The sequence below is a fragment of the Archocentrus centrarchus genome, chromosome 13 (genome assembly GCF_007364275.1).
Source record: "Archocentrus centrarchus isolate MPI-CPG fArcCen1 chromosome 13, fArcCen1, whole genome shotgun sequence".
Lineage (NCBI taxonomy): Eukaryota > Metazoa > Chordata > Actinopteri > Cichliformes > Cichlidae > Archocentrus > Archocentrus centrarchus.
The window spans coordinates 1,291,358-1,304,098 of NC_044358.1; the positions used below are offsets into that span (position 1 = coordinate 1,291,358).

The 12,741-nt window shown below is 37.2% G+C and overlaps 1 protein-coding gene across 1 annotated transcript in view; it reads left to right on the plus strand.

Annotated features, from left to right (window-relative positions):
- The window catches only part of LOC115790840 (NF-kappa-B inhibitor zeta), a 29,243-nt gene that overhangs the window by 10,277 nt on the left and 6,225 nt on the right, over positions 1-12,741 (plus strand). The window contains exons 3-11 of the mRNA XM_030744807.1: positions 856-977; positions 2,546-2,570; positions 2,744-2,790; positions 2,924-3,071; positions 3,171-3,471; positions 4,975-5,080; positions 8,971-9,117; positions 11,100-11,160; positions 12,173-12,336. Coding sequence (XP_030600667.1) covers positions 856-977; positions 2,546-2,570; positions 2,744-2,790; positions 2,924-3,071; positions 3,171-3,471; positions 4,975-5,080; positions 8,971-9,117; positions 11,100-11,160; positions 12,173-12,336 — 1,121 coding nt within the window. The remainder of the gene's footprint in view (positions 1-855; positions 978-2,545; positions 2,571-2,743; positions 2,791-2,923; positions 3,072-3,170; positions 3,472-4,974; positions 5,081-8,970; positions 9,118-11,099; positions 11,161-12,172; positions 12,337-12,741) is intronic.

Sequence of the window (12,741 nt, forward strand, 5' to 3'; positions counted from 1 at the left end):
TGACAGGATAACACAATTATTTGTATCTTAAAGGTGTTTCTTTTAAGGTACCAGACTGAAACAAAGAAAAATTATCTAAACAGAAACAGTGGCATCCTAATCTTACCAACTCTGTTTGATCAACAACAAAAATATGGAGCCAAGTCACCAGGCGCTAAGCCCTACCTCGAAAAATATACACACACAAAATTTTGTTATTGGTATATTTGTTTTGTTCTAATATTTATATAAGAACAATAGAAACTAAGGCAACTGTTCACTTCAGCTCACCAAAAGTGGACAATAGAAGAAGGGGTTGGAAAAATGTTAAGTGCTCAGCTGAGTCTTGATTTCCACTACATTCAGATAGTAGGCTCAGAATGTGACATGAACAATGTGAAACCATGGGTCCATCCTGCCATTTTATAAATGCTTCAGGCTGGTGCTGTAATGGTGTGGGGGGATATTTTCTTGGCACAATTTGGGGACCTTAGTAACATCATTTAAACACCACATCCAACCTGTGCATTTTTGCTGGCCGTGTCTGACCACAGTGCACCCATCTTCTAATGACTCCCTCCAGCAGGATAACACATCATTTCACAAAGTTCAAATGACTTCAAACTGGTGTCCTGAACATGACGAGTTCACTCAGTGAGCTCTTTTGTTTGGAGGATTACTTTAATAAGCTCTTTCACTCTACTTCAGCTATTTCGTTATAGGTTCAAATTTCTGGCAGTCAGAACAATGTTATTTAAATGTGGATTTGAGGGTTTTACCGTATTAACAGTCAGCTGTGTTTACTGCTAAAACAGTCAGTATGGCAGGTAGAGAACTATCTTAGTAATAAGACATGTTACTGCTGTTTTTCTCCAGGTGGCAGATGTTCCATTTATGGCAACAAGAAGGTCTACCTCGGAGTCCGCGTCAGAATGCCAGTGAAAGATCTGCTGAGAAACTTCCGTCTGTCTCAAGGCTGGGGCCCTCAAGATTTGAAGGTACTTTTGTTTTTTTGCTGACTTATTGGTAAACATATTCATCATCGTGAATGTTTAAATAAAGTGGGCCTGAGGAAATGAGCAAAAGTCACATGGGCTTACAAATCACTCAAGTATGTGTGTGTGTTTTTGTAAGCTTCAGGGTTTTAGCAGGGTTGAAGATATTTGCAGCTAAGAAAAGAGAACAACATCAGCAATTGGAGCTTCACTAAAGTAAATTCTTGTAGCGTCTTCTTTTTTTTTTATCTTTTCTGAAAAAAGAATACAGTGGGAGGTTCAACACACACATACAAAAAGTAAAAATGCAACAGTATTACAGAAAGACCCAACAACACAATAGAAATAACACATTCCACTGTACAGAAAAGTAAATCTGGTGTTTTTCTAAAAGCCATAATGAGGTTTACAAGTTTCACCAAATGCTGCACCAACTGAAATATATCAAAAATAACACAGTACATGTAACATGTTAAAGGTTGTTGTCATCAAGCACAAAATTATTCCGAGAGCATCTTAAACCTGCCTCGACTAAAAATCCACTGAAAACTCCAGACAACACAACACCCATTTTGCCCGATTGCACAGACTGCATGTGTGTTTTGAAATCATATTAAGGCCCTTCATGGCTGGGATAGGCTCCAGCCCCCCTGCGACCCTGAACAGGATAAGCGGCATGGATGTTGTATAAGTGCTTTGAGTGCTCAGACAGACTACAAATGCACTATATAACAACTAGTCCATTTACCATATATATATATATATATATATATATATATATATATATATATATATATATATATATATATATATATATATATATATATATATATATATATATATATATATATATATATACACACACACACACCCACACACACAGTGGGTACGGAAAGTATTTAGACCCCTTTAAATTTTTCAGTCTTTGTTTCATTGCAGCCATTTGCTAAAATCAAAAAAGTTCATTTTATTTCTCATTATTTCTCAGCGCCCCATCTTGACAGAAAAAAAATTTAAAGGGGTCTGAATACTGTTTGTATGTACCATGCCCAAGTCCATCTTTACCCAACCCAGGCCCACTTCAAGTAGCCATGGCACAGTTCTCATAATCGCTTGTGTTAAACAGTTTTTTCAGGGTTGGCCATGCTGGTCATGGTACAGCTTACCTAGTGTGAGTAAACCCTTAAAAGAGACCACACAGTCCATCTATGATGCAGGACAGAAAATGTTTACCACCTTATACCTCATATTTTATTTTTTTAAGATTTTGCTTATTAAGTTCCTAATCATATTATGTTTATCTTGTGTTTAAATCGAGATTCACTTTTTCCTACATTTCCTCCTATGTTTCTGAGACACTGTGTTTTATGATTCTTTCTTTTTAGTTGAGCTAGTTTTTTTTTTTTTGGGGGGGGGGGGGGGGGGTATGTTTTTGGTGTTGTAGCACTGCATGTCAATATGACATTATAGCTTATTGTATGTGGATTTGTGTCTGAAGAATCACAGAGAACATCTCCCACTGATGCACATTTTGTTTTTATCTCTCTCATCAACCTAATGTGTGAATGCAGAAGCAATACGGCAAAACAGCAAAAGGTCAGTAGAATCTTTATTTAACGTAGCAATTACCTCCACAAAGGAGAGCGTGGAGGTAATTGCTACGTTTCCATGAAAATGTTAGCGGAGCCCAACTGAAAGTAGATCATGTTATGCATGATGCTGAGTGAATTAGAAAAATGGTGATTCATATTTGACTGTTTGTTCTTCAGGAGACTTAAAACGTGCTAAATCTCGCTCAAGATGTCAAACTGTCAAGGTGAGTTTTCAAAAATGACAGAACTCACATCCACCTAAAAGATTTCAAAGCTTTATGTTACCAACAAATTTTGGTATGCCACAATTTACATGTCATTTTTAAGAGCAGTACTCCAATACTCTTTGGCTTTCAGGTACAACAGCCCTCAAAAAGCCTGGAGGAGCTGTCAATCATCGTTGAGGTGCTGGAGGAGGATCTCAGGACTGGCAACAGCCACCCCTTCTCTCCCCCACCCCTGTCCCCCACTGACTCACCAGTGTCTCCTCAGCTGTCTCCAGATGGTAATTTTCTAATTTTTTTTAGCTGGTCCTTAAAAAGAGACTCGGTGACAAGGAGTTACTTCTGTTCCTGATATGCCATGTTATCTCCACTCTGTGCAGAAATCAACAGCGACAAGTACAATGAAATTATTCCCAGCCCCCCATCCTACATGACTCACTCACCAGGCGCAGCAGATTATCACCAGGCCCCTCCTGGCTTCATGTTTCCCAGCTGTGCACCCTTGCGCTTCGGAATTCTGAGAAAAGATTGTGAACGACGGGAGGAGTGGTTTGATCCTGAAAACCACAGCTATAACGTGAATAGCTCAACTTTTTTCTGGACACAGCTGCAGAAGGAGGAGGGCCAGCTGAGGGATGTCTCCGATGCAGAACTGCTGGCTGCTGATGAACATGGCAGGACGTAAGATTGATAGATTTTCGCTCTGTGTGTGTAAAAATAATAGCCACCAGAGAGGGGAGTTTGATTCTTCAGATTTTACTGTTGACTTTGATTGTATGCCCACGATCAAAAACCAGCTTAAATTTTTAGAAGGGAGCAATAAAGACACATGAGCAGACAGAGGGTGAAATGAAACTGCAGCAACGTACAGTATAAAATAAAAATGCAATGTGTAAACAGTAAAGCCAGTAAACCTATTCTAGTAGACCCCAGAATAAAATTGACAAGAAATCACACGTGATTATTTGCTTAAAAGAAAAATAGGGAGGGATAAAGTGATGTGGTATGAGAGTATTATGTACACAAAACACAGTGATGTGGCGGATTTCGTTAGTGGCTCTGCTAGTGGAACTGCGGCGAATTTCCTTTTCCACAATGAAAACATTTGTTCCACCTGACTTTTCTCCCAGGTTGTTTGCGCTCCACCTGTCACGACCCTGCACCCACACTTTGAGAAACACTGTGCTAGTGTGACAATTATTACAAGGTTATATGGTTCCACACCAAAAACCTTCCTATTATTGCTTTGTTCACTAGCTACTGGCCAAGCAGCAGTGAGCTTAAAGTGTAACACAAACTGGAAACAGAGACGTTCTCTTTGAAAGTGAAATTTGCACCTTTTGAAATATCAATTGCTCTAAGTCATAACTTTGTGTCACACTTTTTCAAGTTTTTACTCAGACAGTAAAGGGCAAGTGACAAACGGCAAAACCGGAGTTGTTGAGAGATGTACTTTAGACAGATTTGCTGTTTTGAGTTGGTAATCGCACCTTAAAAAGTGCAAACAATGCCCAGAAAACCTTAGCACAACTATGCTCCTTTCCAAACTCTGCAATCTTTCAGTCTCTGGCAGAGTTATCAAGCTGCCAGACAACTTCTGTTTAGTAATGATTTATGTGATCTGTTTCCTTGGTGTCTGTTTTCCCTCTTCAAATTTTTCATAACCAAGTCATCCATGTCATCTGTAACGCATCTCTCAGATTTGTGGTTCTGAAGGCGTTACTTGCAAAACCACTCTTGAACTAGTTTGGTCACATTTGTTAACCCATGGCATTGAATTAGCCTTTTTAAATGTCATTTTGACATGCAGGAAACTCACAGGTGCAAATTCCATGTTGTTTCTTCTGGTGCTATTTACATTCACTGTGACGCTGCTTTAGTCCTTTTCTAATATTATCAAAACAAGTCATAACATTCTTTTGCAAGGAAGACCTAATGCTGTTCACTCACATGTGCAGGACTCCTTGCAAACAAGTCATACTGTACTTTCAGTTTACATGGACGACATATCTCCAATTATATATGCATAAGAATAACTTCACAGAGGGAAATTCATATTTCTGACATAGCTCAATGGCTACTCATTTGCCATATGCTATATAGTTTTCATAACCCACCTTTATCCATTGTTGTAGCTTTGTTTCAGTAAATACTTGAGTTGTTTTTGTGTGCTTCTTCTTCCAGAGTTCTTCATAAAGTAGCTTGTGTTGGAAAGAGGGCACTGGGCTGTGCCATTGCTAAAAGGATGGCTGCAGTGAACAGCCTGGACCTGAAAGACTCAGATGGAATGGTAGAGTAATTATTATTTTTATGAATATTACCATGTGTGTTGCTGTTTACCACATTTCTTCCCAGTGTTTTACAAGCATGGCAACATGTCGTATCACTTTTTCTTATTTTTTTAGACAAACTCTATAACCAATAAGTTAATAGCTAATAGAGCCTGACCAATCAGTAGGCCGATTTTGCTTTTTGTCTATCTATCAGTGTTGGGATTTATAACAGCTGATGAATGTAACAAAAAAAAAAAAACTAAAGAAGAGACAGGAGAAACTGCCATCAACCATGTTATGGGTGTTGATATTGTATAGTTTGTCTACTGTTACAGATCTTAAAACTTCTGGATTAATCAGGTTGTATTAGCTAATGTATCCTAGTGGTCTACTTTCCCTGTTAACCATTTACAAATAAACAGCATGGAGAAAAAAAATAAATAAATATATATATATATATATATATATATATATATATATATATATATATATATATATATATATATATATATATATATATATATATATATATAAGAACGTCACAAATGACTTAATAGTATTTAATTTGTTCAATTGGTATTCATTCAGGTAGACTTTTTTTCATTCATTGCTGTACGTGAGCAAGGGTTCGTGAAAACTTTTGCTTTCATGTGGGTTTTCTTCATGCTGGAAGTGGGGAATTAATTAAGTCCCTCAAACCTCCCTGTGACTCTCAGTTGTGCATGTGCAGCTTCACTGTTCTGTCTGTGCCACCCTACAATTAGCATTATTGCATGTGAATAGCACTATATGAGTTAAGAGCAACATTAAATTGTACCCATCAGTATGCAATTAATAGGTAGTTGCAAAAGTTTAAAAAAAAAAGTTTATATTGTTCTCAGTCATCCAGGTCACAGTAGTCTCTGGAGTTTGAAAAAAGGGTGACTGGACTTCTGTTTCACCGCTCATCTGAAAGGCTTCATCAGTTCTCAAACCAAAAGGTGGAGAGACCCGAGTATTTAAACCCCAGTGGGCGTACTCCCCTGGAGGTGGTTGTGACCCACTGTTGTTCATGTGCATAATCACAAGTGCCAAGGTGGGAAAGAAGGCATAGGTCATTACAATCAGTGGTTTCAGGTGAACATCTTCAAGAAACAAAAAGAAGTCCGGTTGCCCATTTTTTTCAAGCTCCAGAGAAAATATATTGTTGCTTATCTGTTGATAAAGCTTCATAATGAATAATATGGCAAATGTATGTAAACTGTTGATCTTGAGGTAGAAGCAAAGTACAACCCCATTTCCAATGAAGTTAGGATGCTGTTTAAAACGTAAATATAATGATGATTTGCAAATCATTTTCAATCATTTTCAACCTATATCCAATTGAATACACTACAAAGAAAAGAACTTTAATGTTCAAACAGAAACTTTTTTTTTTTTTTTTTTTTTTTTTTTTTTGCGCATATATTCACTCATTTTGAATTTGAGGCCTGCGACATGTTCCAAAAACGTTGGGACAGGGGCATGTTTACCACTGTGTTACATCACCTTTCCTTTTAACAACACTCAATAAGTATTTGGGAACTGAAGACACTAATTGTTGAAGCTTTGTAGGTGGAATTCTTTCCCATTCTTGCTTGATGTACAATTTTAGGTGCTCAACAGGCCAGGGTCTGCGTTGTCATATTTTGCGCTTCATAATCCGTCACACAGGCCAGTCTAGTACCCGCTTTCTTTTACTACAAAAGCCACGCTGTTGTAACATGTGCAGAATGTGGTTTGGCATTGTCTTGCTGAAATAAGCAGGGATGTCCATGAAGAAGACGTTGCTCATATGTTGCATATGTTGCTCCAAAACCTGTATGTACCTTTCAGCACTAATAGTGCCTTCACAGATGTGCAAGTTACCCATGCCATGGACACTAACACACCCCCATACCATCAGAGATGCTAGCTTTTGAACTTTGCATTGATAACACTCCGGACAGTCTTTGGCACAGAGGACACAACGTCCATGATTTCCAAAAACAATTTGAAATGTGGACTCATCAGACCACAGGACACTTCTTCACTTTGCGTCAGTCTATCTCAGATGAGCTCGGGCCCAGAGAAGCGGGTGGTGTTTCTGGGTGTTGTTGATATATGGCTTTCGCTTTGGATGGTAGAACTTTAACTTGCACTTGTAGCTGGTGCAACAAATGGTTTTCTGAAGTGTTCCTTAGCCCATGTGGTAATATCCATTACAAAATGTCTATTTTTAATGCAGTGCCACCTGAGGGATCAAAGGTCACAGGCCTACATTGTTGTTTTTTGACCTTGCCGCTTACTTGCAATGATTTCTCCAGATTCTCTGAATCTTTTGATGATATTATGGACTGTAGATGATGAAATCCCTAAATTCCTTGCAATTGTACATTGAGAAATGTTCTTAAACTTTTGGATGATTTGCTTACGCAGTTGTTCACGAAGTGGTGAACCTTGCCCCATCCTTGTTTGTGAACGACTGACCCTTCAGGGATGCTCCCTTTATACCAGTGTTAATTTCATTGCCAAAATATTTTTGACATAGTTTTTGTCAATGACCCTTTTTTTCATGCCAAAAACGAGACGGTAACTAAAATAAAACTACCTAAAAGGATAAAAACTATGACGAAATTAATTGACACTTTCGGCAACTAATGAAAACGAGACGAAAATGCTTGGCGGTGACGACATCCAATCAGAACTGATTTAATTTTGTGATAGGGTGGGACAAGTTAGGAAAACATCCAATCAAATGCACAGTTGCACAAATATGCTCTAAACCCAGGAAGACCAAACTAGCCTGTGAGTTTTCTTTACTTCTGATAGAACTAAGTTATGTAAACAATGTCAGCAGGGAGAAAGAGAAGAGCCGATGTATGGACACGTTTGTCCTTTGACGTTGTGACAAACAAAACGATGTGTAAACCATGTGGGGCGACTATCTCGGGTAAAAAAAACGACAAATCTTAAACAGCTTTAAACCAGTCACCCAGATCTCCATGCAAAGGTAATCATTTTAATGTCATGCAGGGTAAAGTGTTTTTCCCAGTTTAGCGTTTGTGTTTAGAGAAAATCTCCACACCGCGGTGGATTCACCTTTCCTAATCTTAGTCCTGAACACTGCCCTGTACCTTTCAGAGCGTGTCCTGCTGTAAAACGCTCGTATTATCTCAGTAAGGTGGTGTTAATGATCAGGTGTGTGGGAAGCAGGTAAAACGCTAATGTTAATATTATTAATAGTATTACATAAATTTTGATAAATGTTTAATTTTGTATGTGTGTATAATGACTAATTAAAGGGAACTGAAGAAACAGCATTTACATTTTACACCCTTTATATTTTAGTCGACTATATTCTTAGTATAATTTCGTCGACTAAAACTAAACTAAAACTATTCAGATGACTAAATTATGACTAAAACTAAATTACATTTTCGTCAAAAGACTATGACTAAAACTAAATCAAATTTTGCCGTCAAAATTAACACTGCTTTACACCCAGTCATGATATTCACCTGTTTCTAATTAACCTGTGGAATGTTCCAAACAGGTGTTTTTTGAGCATTCCTCAACTTTCCCAGTCTTTTGTTGCCCCTGTCCCAACTCTTTTGGAAGGTGTTGCAGGCCTCAAATTCAAAATTAGGATATATTTCCAAAAAAAAAAAAAAAAACAATAAAGTTTATCCATTTGAACATTAAATATCTTGTCTTTGTAGTGTATTGAATTGAATATAGGTTGAAAAGAATTTATGTTTTACACAACATCCTAACATCATTGGAATTGGGGTTATAAATTTGTAGACCTCTTTATATGCATTCCACTTGGATATAAGCTTGTTCTGTCATCACTTAATAATTCATAGCTTCATGGGGTGTTTTTGATTTCTTTTTTCTCTCTGTTCAGACTCCTCTTCTCTACGCATCAAAGTACAACCACCACCTGATGGTGGCCGATCTGATCTATTTGGGAGCCAATGTCAATGAGACGAACAACGCAGGAAAATCGTGCCTCCATCTCAGTGCTGAGAATGGCTACACCAGAGTCCTAGAGGTTGGACCCTTTCTTTCCTGTTTACACTGTGTTTGGGAGGATATCTCTGTTAAGCCATATATAATCAATACTGACGAGAGAAACAGTGACTGCTGATTACTAGTCCAGCCTAAAGGAAAAATTCAGTGATCTGTATAGAAAAAAGGACTAGGGTCAATCTAACCAATTGAGCCTGCCCAATGAGGATCAACACAAAGATTATTTGGTGCAGTTAGTTTTTTCCTTCACCACTTGTTTCCGACTGGTGCTTGAATAATTCCTTTCATATATTTATATATAAATCTGCAACTCTGTTTTGATTAACTAATTCTTTTGGCAGTTTCTTTCAGTCGATAATACAAAATCTGCTTCTCAGATGTAATGGTTTATGTACTGTGCTTAACAAACGAACATATTTTAGAAATTTCTCAAAAACAATCGACTTTGCTGAAACATCAGAAATTAATCAACTATAACATTCAACCACTAAAACAAGATTTTTCTGTTCAGCAATGCAAGTAAATAAATGTTATTTGGCATTGCACTCAAGGATTAATACATTACAGCTTTTTCAGTTCTTTTTGTAAAACAGTAAATCAGCAAATGCATGGATAACAACAATAATTAAATTGTAGCTTTTAAAAATATTATCTAAACTAGAAGCACTCAGAGAGCGCAAACCTCCGCCAAGGCCATAGGGTCACTGACGCTGTAATATGTTATCTAAATACTGTGAAATAATATTTCATCTTTCCCAGACAACAATAACCCCCTATCCCGCAATAGTGAAGAATCCTTCAAAAAATTCCTGGATCCAGATCGTGTTCCGGATCACCACCAGAATTTAATCACTTCTTCCTCTTGTCATTTCCAACCACTCCACAAAATGTCATCAAAATCCGTTCATAACTTTTGGAGTAATCCTGCTGACATACAAACAAACAAACAGACAGACAGACAAACAAACCAACGCGACCGAAAACATAACCTCCTTGGCGGAGGTAATAATTAAAGAGCTTGCACATACTGGTGGATTAACTGCTACAGAAACATTAAAAAAAACAATTTGGTAATTACCAATACTGTTTATTTAGGACAGCTGTGGCATAATAAACCTTCTACTAGGTGGTGGTCCAATAAATTTGTTAAGCACTGCATTTTACTGAATGTCTTCTGGGTCCTAAGCTGTTAACTACCATATGTTGTTTGCCAACATCAAAGAAAAATCATCTGGATTGTAATTTAAAATCAAGAAATATTTTTCAATTCTTTTAGTTTCTGTATCACAATTTCAGATTTTTGCATAAATGGTAAGAATTAACAGGAAACACAGATTTCTACAACATGGTCATGGGTATTACAATTTTCAAATTTGTATAGATGTCACCCTGTTAAAAAAACAAAACAAAAAAGCCCTGCAGACACTCTGAATCTGTGTTTTTTTTTATTTCCCCCACCAAAAACTTATATGTGAAAATGAAGTGGAAATGATAATTGTGTTTTGAAAAGGTACTACCTCAATCAGTAAAGACAGCTATCTGTCAAAGTCACAGCTGATAGAATAGCTGTGATGAGGAATTAAGGTTGTGTAGTTCACTATGCAAATCTTTAACAGAAATGGTTAAAAATGATCATCAAGCATTTTTCATGTTTTATTTTTTCTTAATTTATTATTTTCTGTATTTTTCATTCTGGTGAAATGTGTCAATACATCGGCTCTTCTCTTTCTCCCTGCTGACATTGTTTACATAACTGTAAAGTGAATGTTGTGTTGCATAGTGCATAAAAGTCTCCAGTGCTCTGCTGACTGCAGAGTTCCAAATCTTCTCTGCCAACATCAGCCCTAAAACTGTGTGCTGGGAGCTTCATGGCTCCAAGGCCAAGCACCTGCTGTGTGTGTAATGTGTTGGTGGCTCAGTACTTTTATCCATATAGTGTACATTCTACTTTTTTGCTTATCTATATTCTATATTTAACCAGTATGTATATTTGTTTATTAATAGGTTTTAAAACATGCAATGATGGATGGTGTATATGTTGATGTCGAAGCTACCGATAACTCTGGTAAGTACGGCTTTAAATCTTTAAAGCTTTCAGATCATTTTATTTATGCACCTCATTTTCAAAACCTTAATGAAACTGCATAAAATGGTTAAATAAATCCATACCATGACATTAACATGGAAAAAATAAATAAAAAACAGAACACAATCCAAGCATTGCAATATAAAAAGGTCTAACAGGTCAGGTTTTAACATGTGTTATGTAAGGTTATTAGTTTTTAAACTTTGAAAAATAACATGGTAAAAAGTCAACATAAGTAAAAGAGTGAGAATTTAAAGCTTTGACATAACGCCAAATATATCTTTGTTGTTGCAGATATCTTCTAAGTTAGCGTACCGGCCAGCCCACCAACTAATGCCCATCCTTTACACAGTAGCCCTTTCAGCTCTCAGTGGGATAGTCATTCAGATATTACCCAAAATGAATGGCTTCCTCTGATGTGCTGTAAAAAAAAAAAAAAAGAAAAAAAAAACCTAAGACACAGATGTGGCAATACTTCAAATCCAGAAATAGTGGCCTCTTCTACTGGACTTGCAGTATGTTGTTTGATAGGTTTCCCATTTACATTGTAGCAGATTACTCAAAGAAGCTAAATGATACCTGTTGTTGCACAACAGTTGACTAATGATTTGTCATCAACTGGTAACACTTTCTCTCTGACTCAAGGTCAAAACTAAGGAAAGAATTCTTTCCTTAGTTTTGACCTTGAGTCAGAGAGAAACTAGAATGGACATAAATGACTATAAAATGGAGTAAAGACGCGGAAAGGGAAGGGGGAGTGTGTAAAACTCAAAATAATAGGACAAACAATTAATTTGATCACAGTGAATAAAAACAAATTCAGCGTCAAAGTAATAATCTGTGCCCACTGTCTACAGTCTGTCTGGAATAGTTTCTCATTGTTTACCAGAAATGTTTAAGCCATACTTCATGCTTTTGTCGGTTACTGTTTCCCATTAGGTTTAAGAGTATGTCCAAGTCCATTATCCTTCTCCCCTCTGTGTTTCCTCAGGAATGAGTGTCCTACAGTGTGCTTCGATTGCTCTAAAGGCCACCATGTGTGAGGTGGAAAGCAACAAATCTCTCAGCCATAGCAAACTCCACACGCTCCGCCAAGAGCAAATGATGGAGACTCTGGAGTGTGTGCTGCAGATGGGTAGCTTCCTTCATACCATGGTATATCAGTCTATAATAGCTACTGTACCATTTGAATTTGAATTTCAAACCAAGCATTATTACATTGTTAGTGTGCACTGCAATTTATTAAATTCAATTCAATTTTATTTATATAGTACCAAGTCACAACAGTCACTTCAAGGCATGTTATATTGTAAGGTATAGACCCTACAATAATTACAGAGAAAATCCAACTGTTAAAAAAAAAACCCATATGAGCAGCACTTGGCAACAGTAGGAAGGAAAAACTCCCTTTTAACAGGAAGAAACCTCTGGCCTCAGGTAGGGGCAGTCAAAGAAAACCATGAAGCCACTACTAGTTAAAATGAAAGGAATACTTGGCTCTACTCTTTGTCAGCCTGTCTACAGTGCTGAAAAGAAACCTGGGGTTGTTCTTATTTTCTT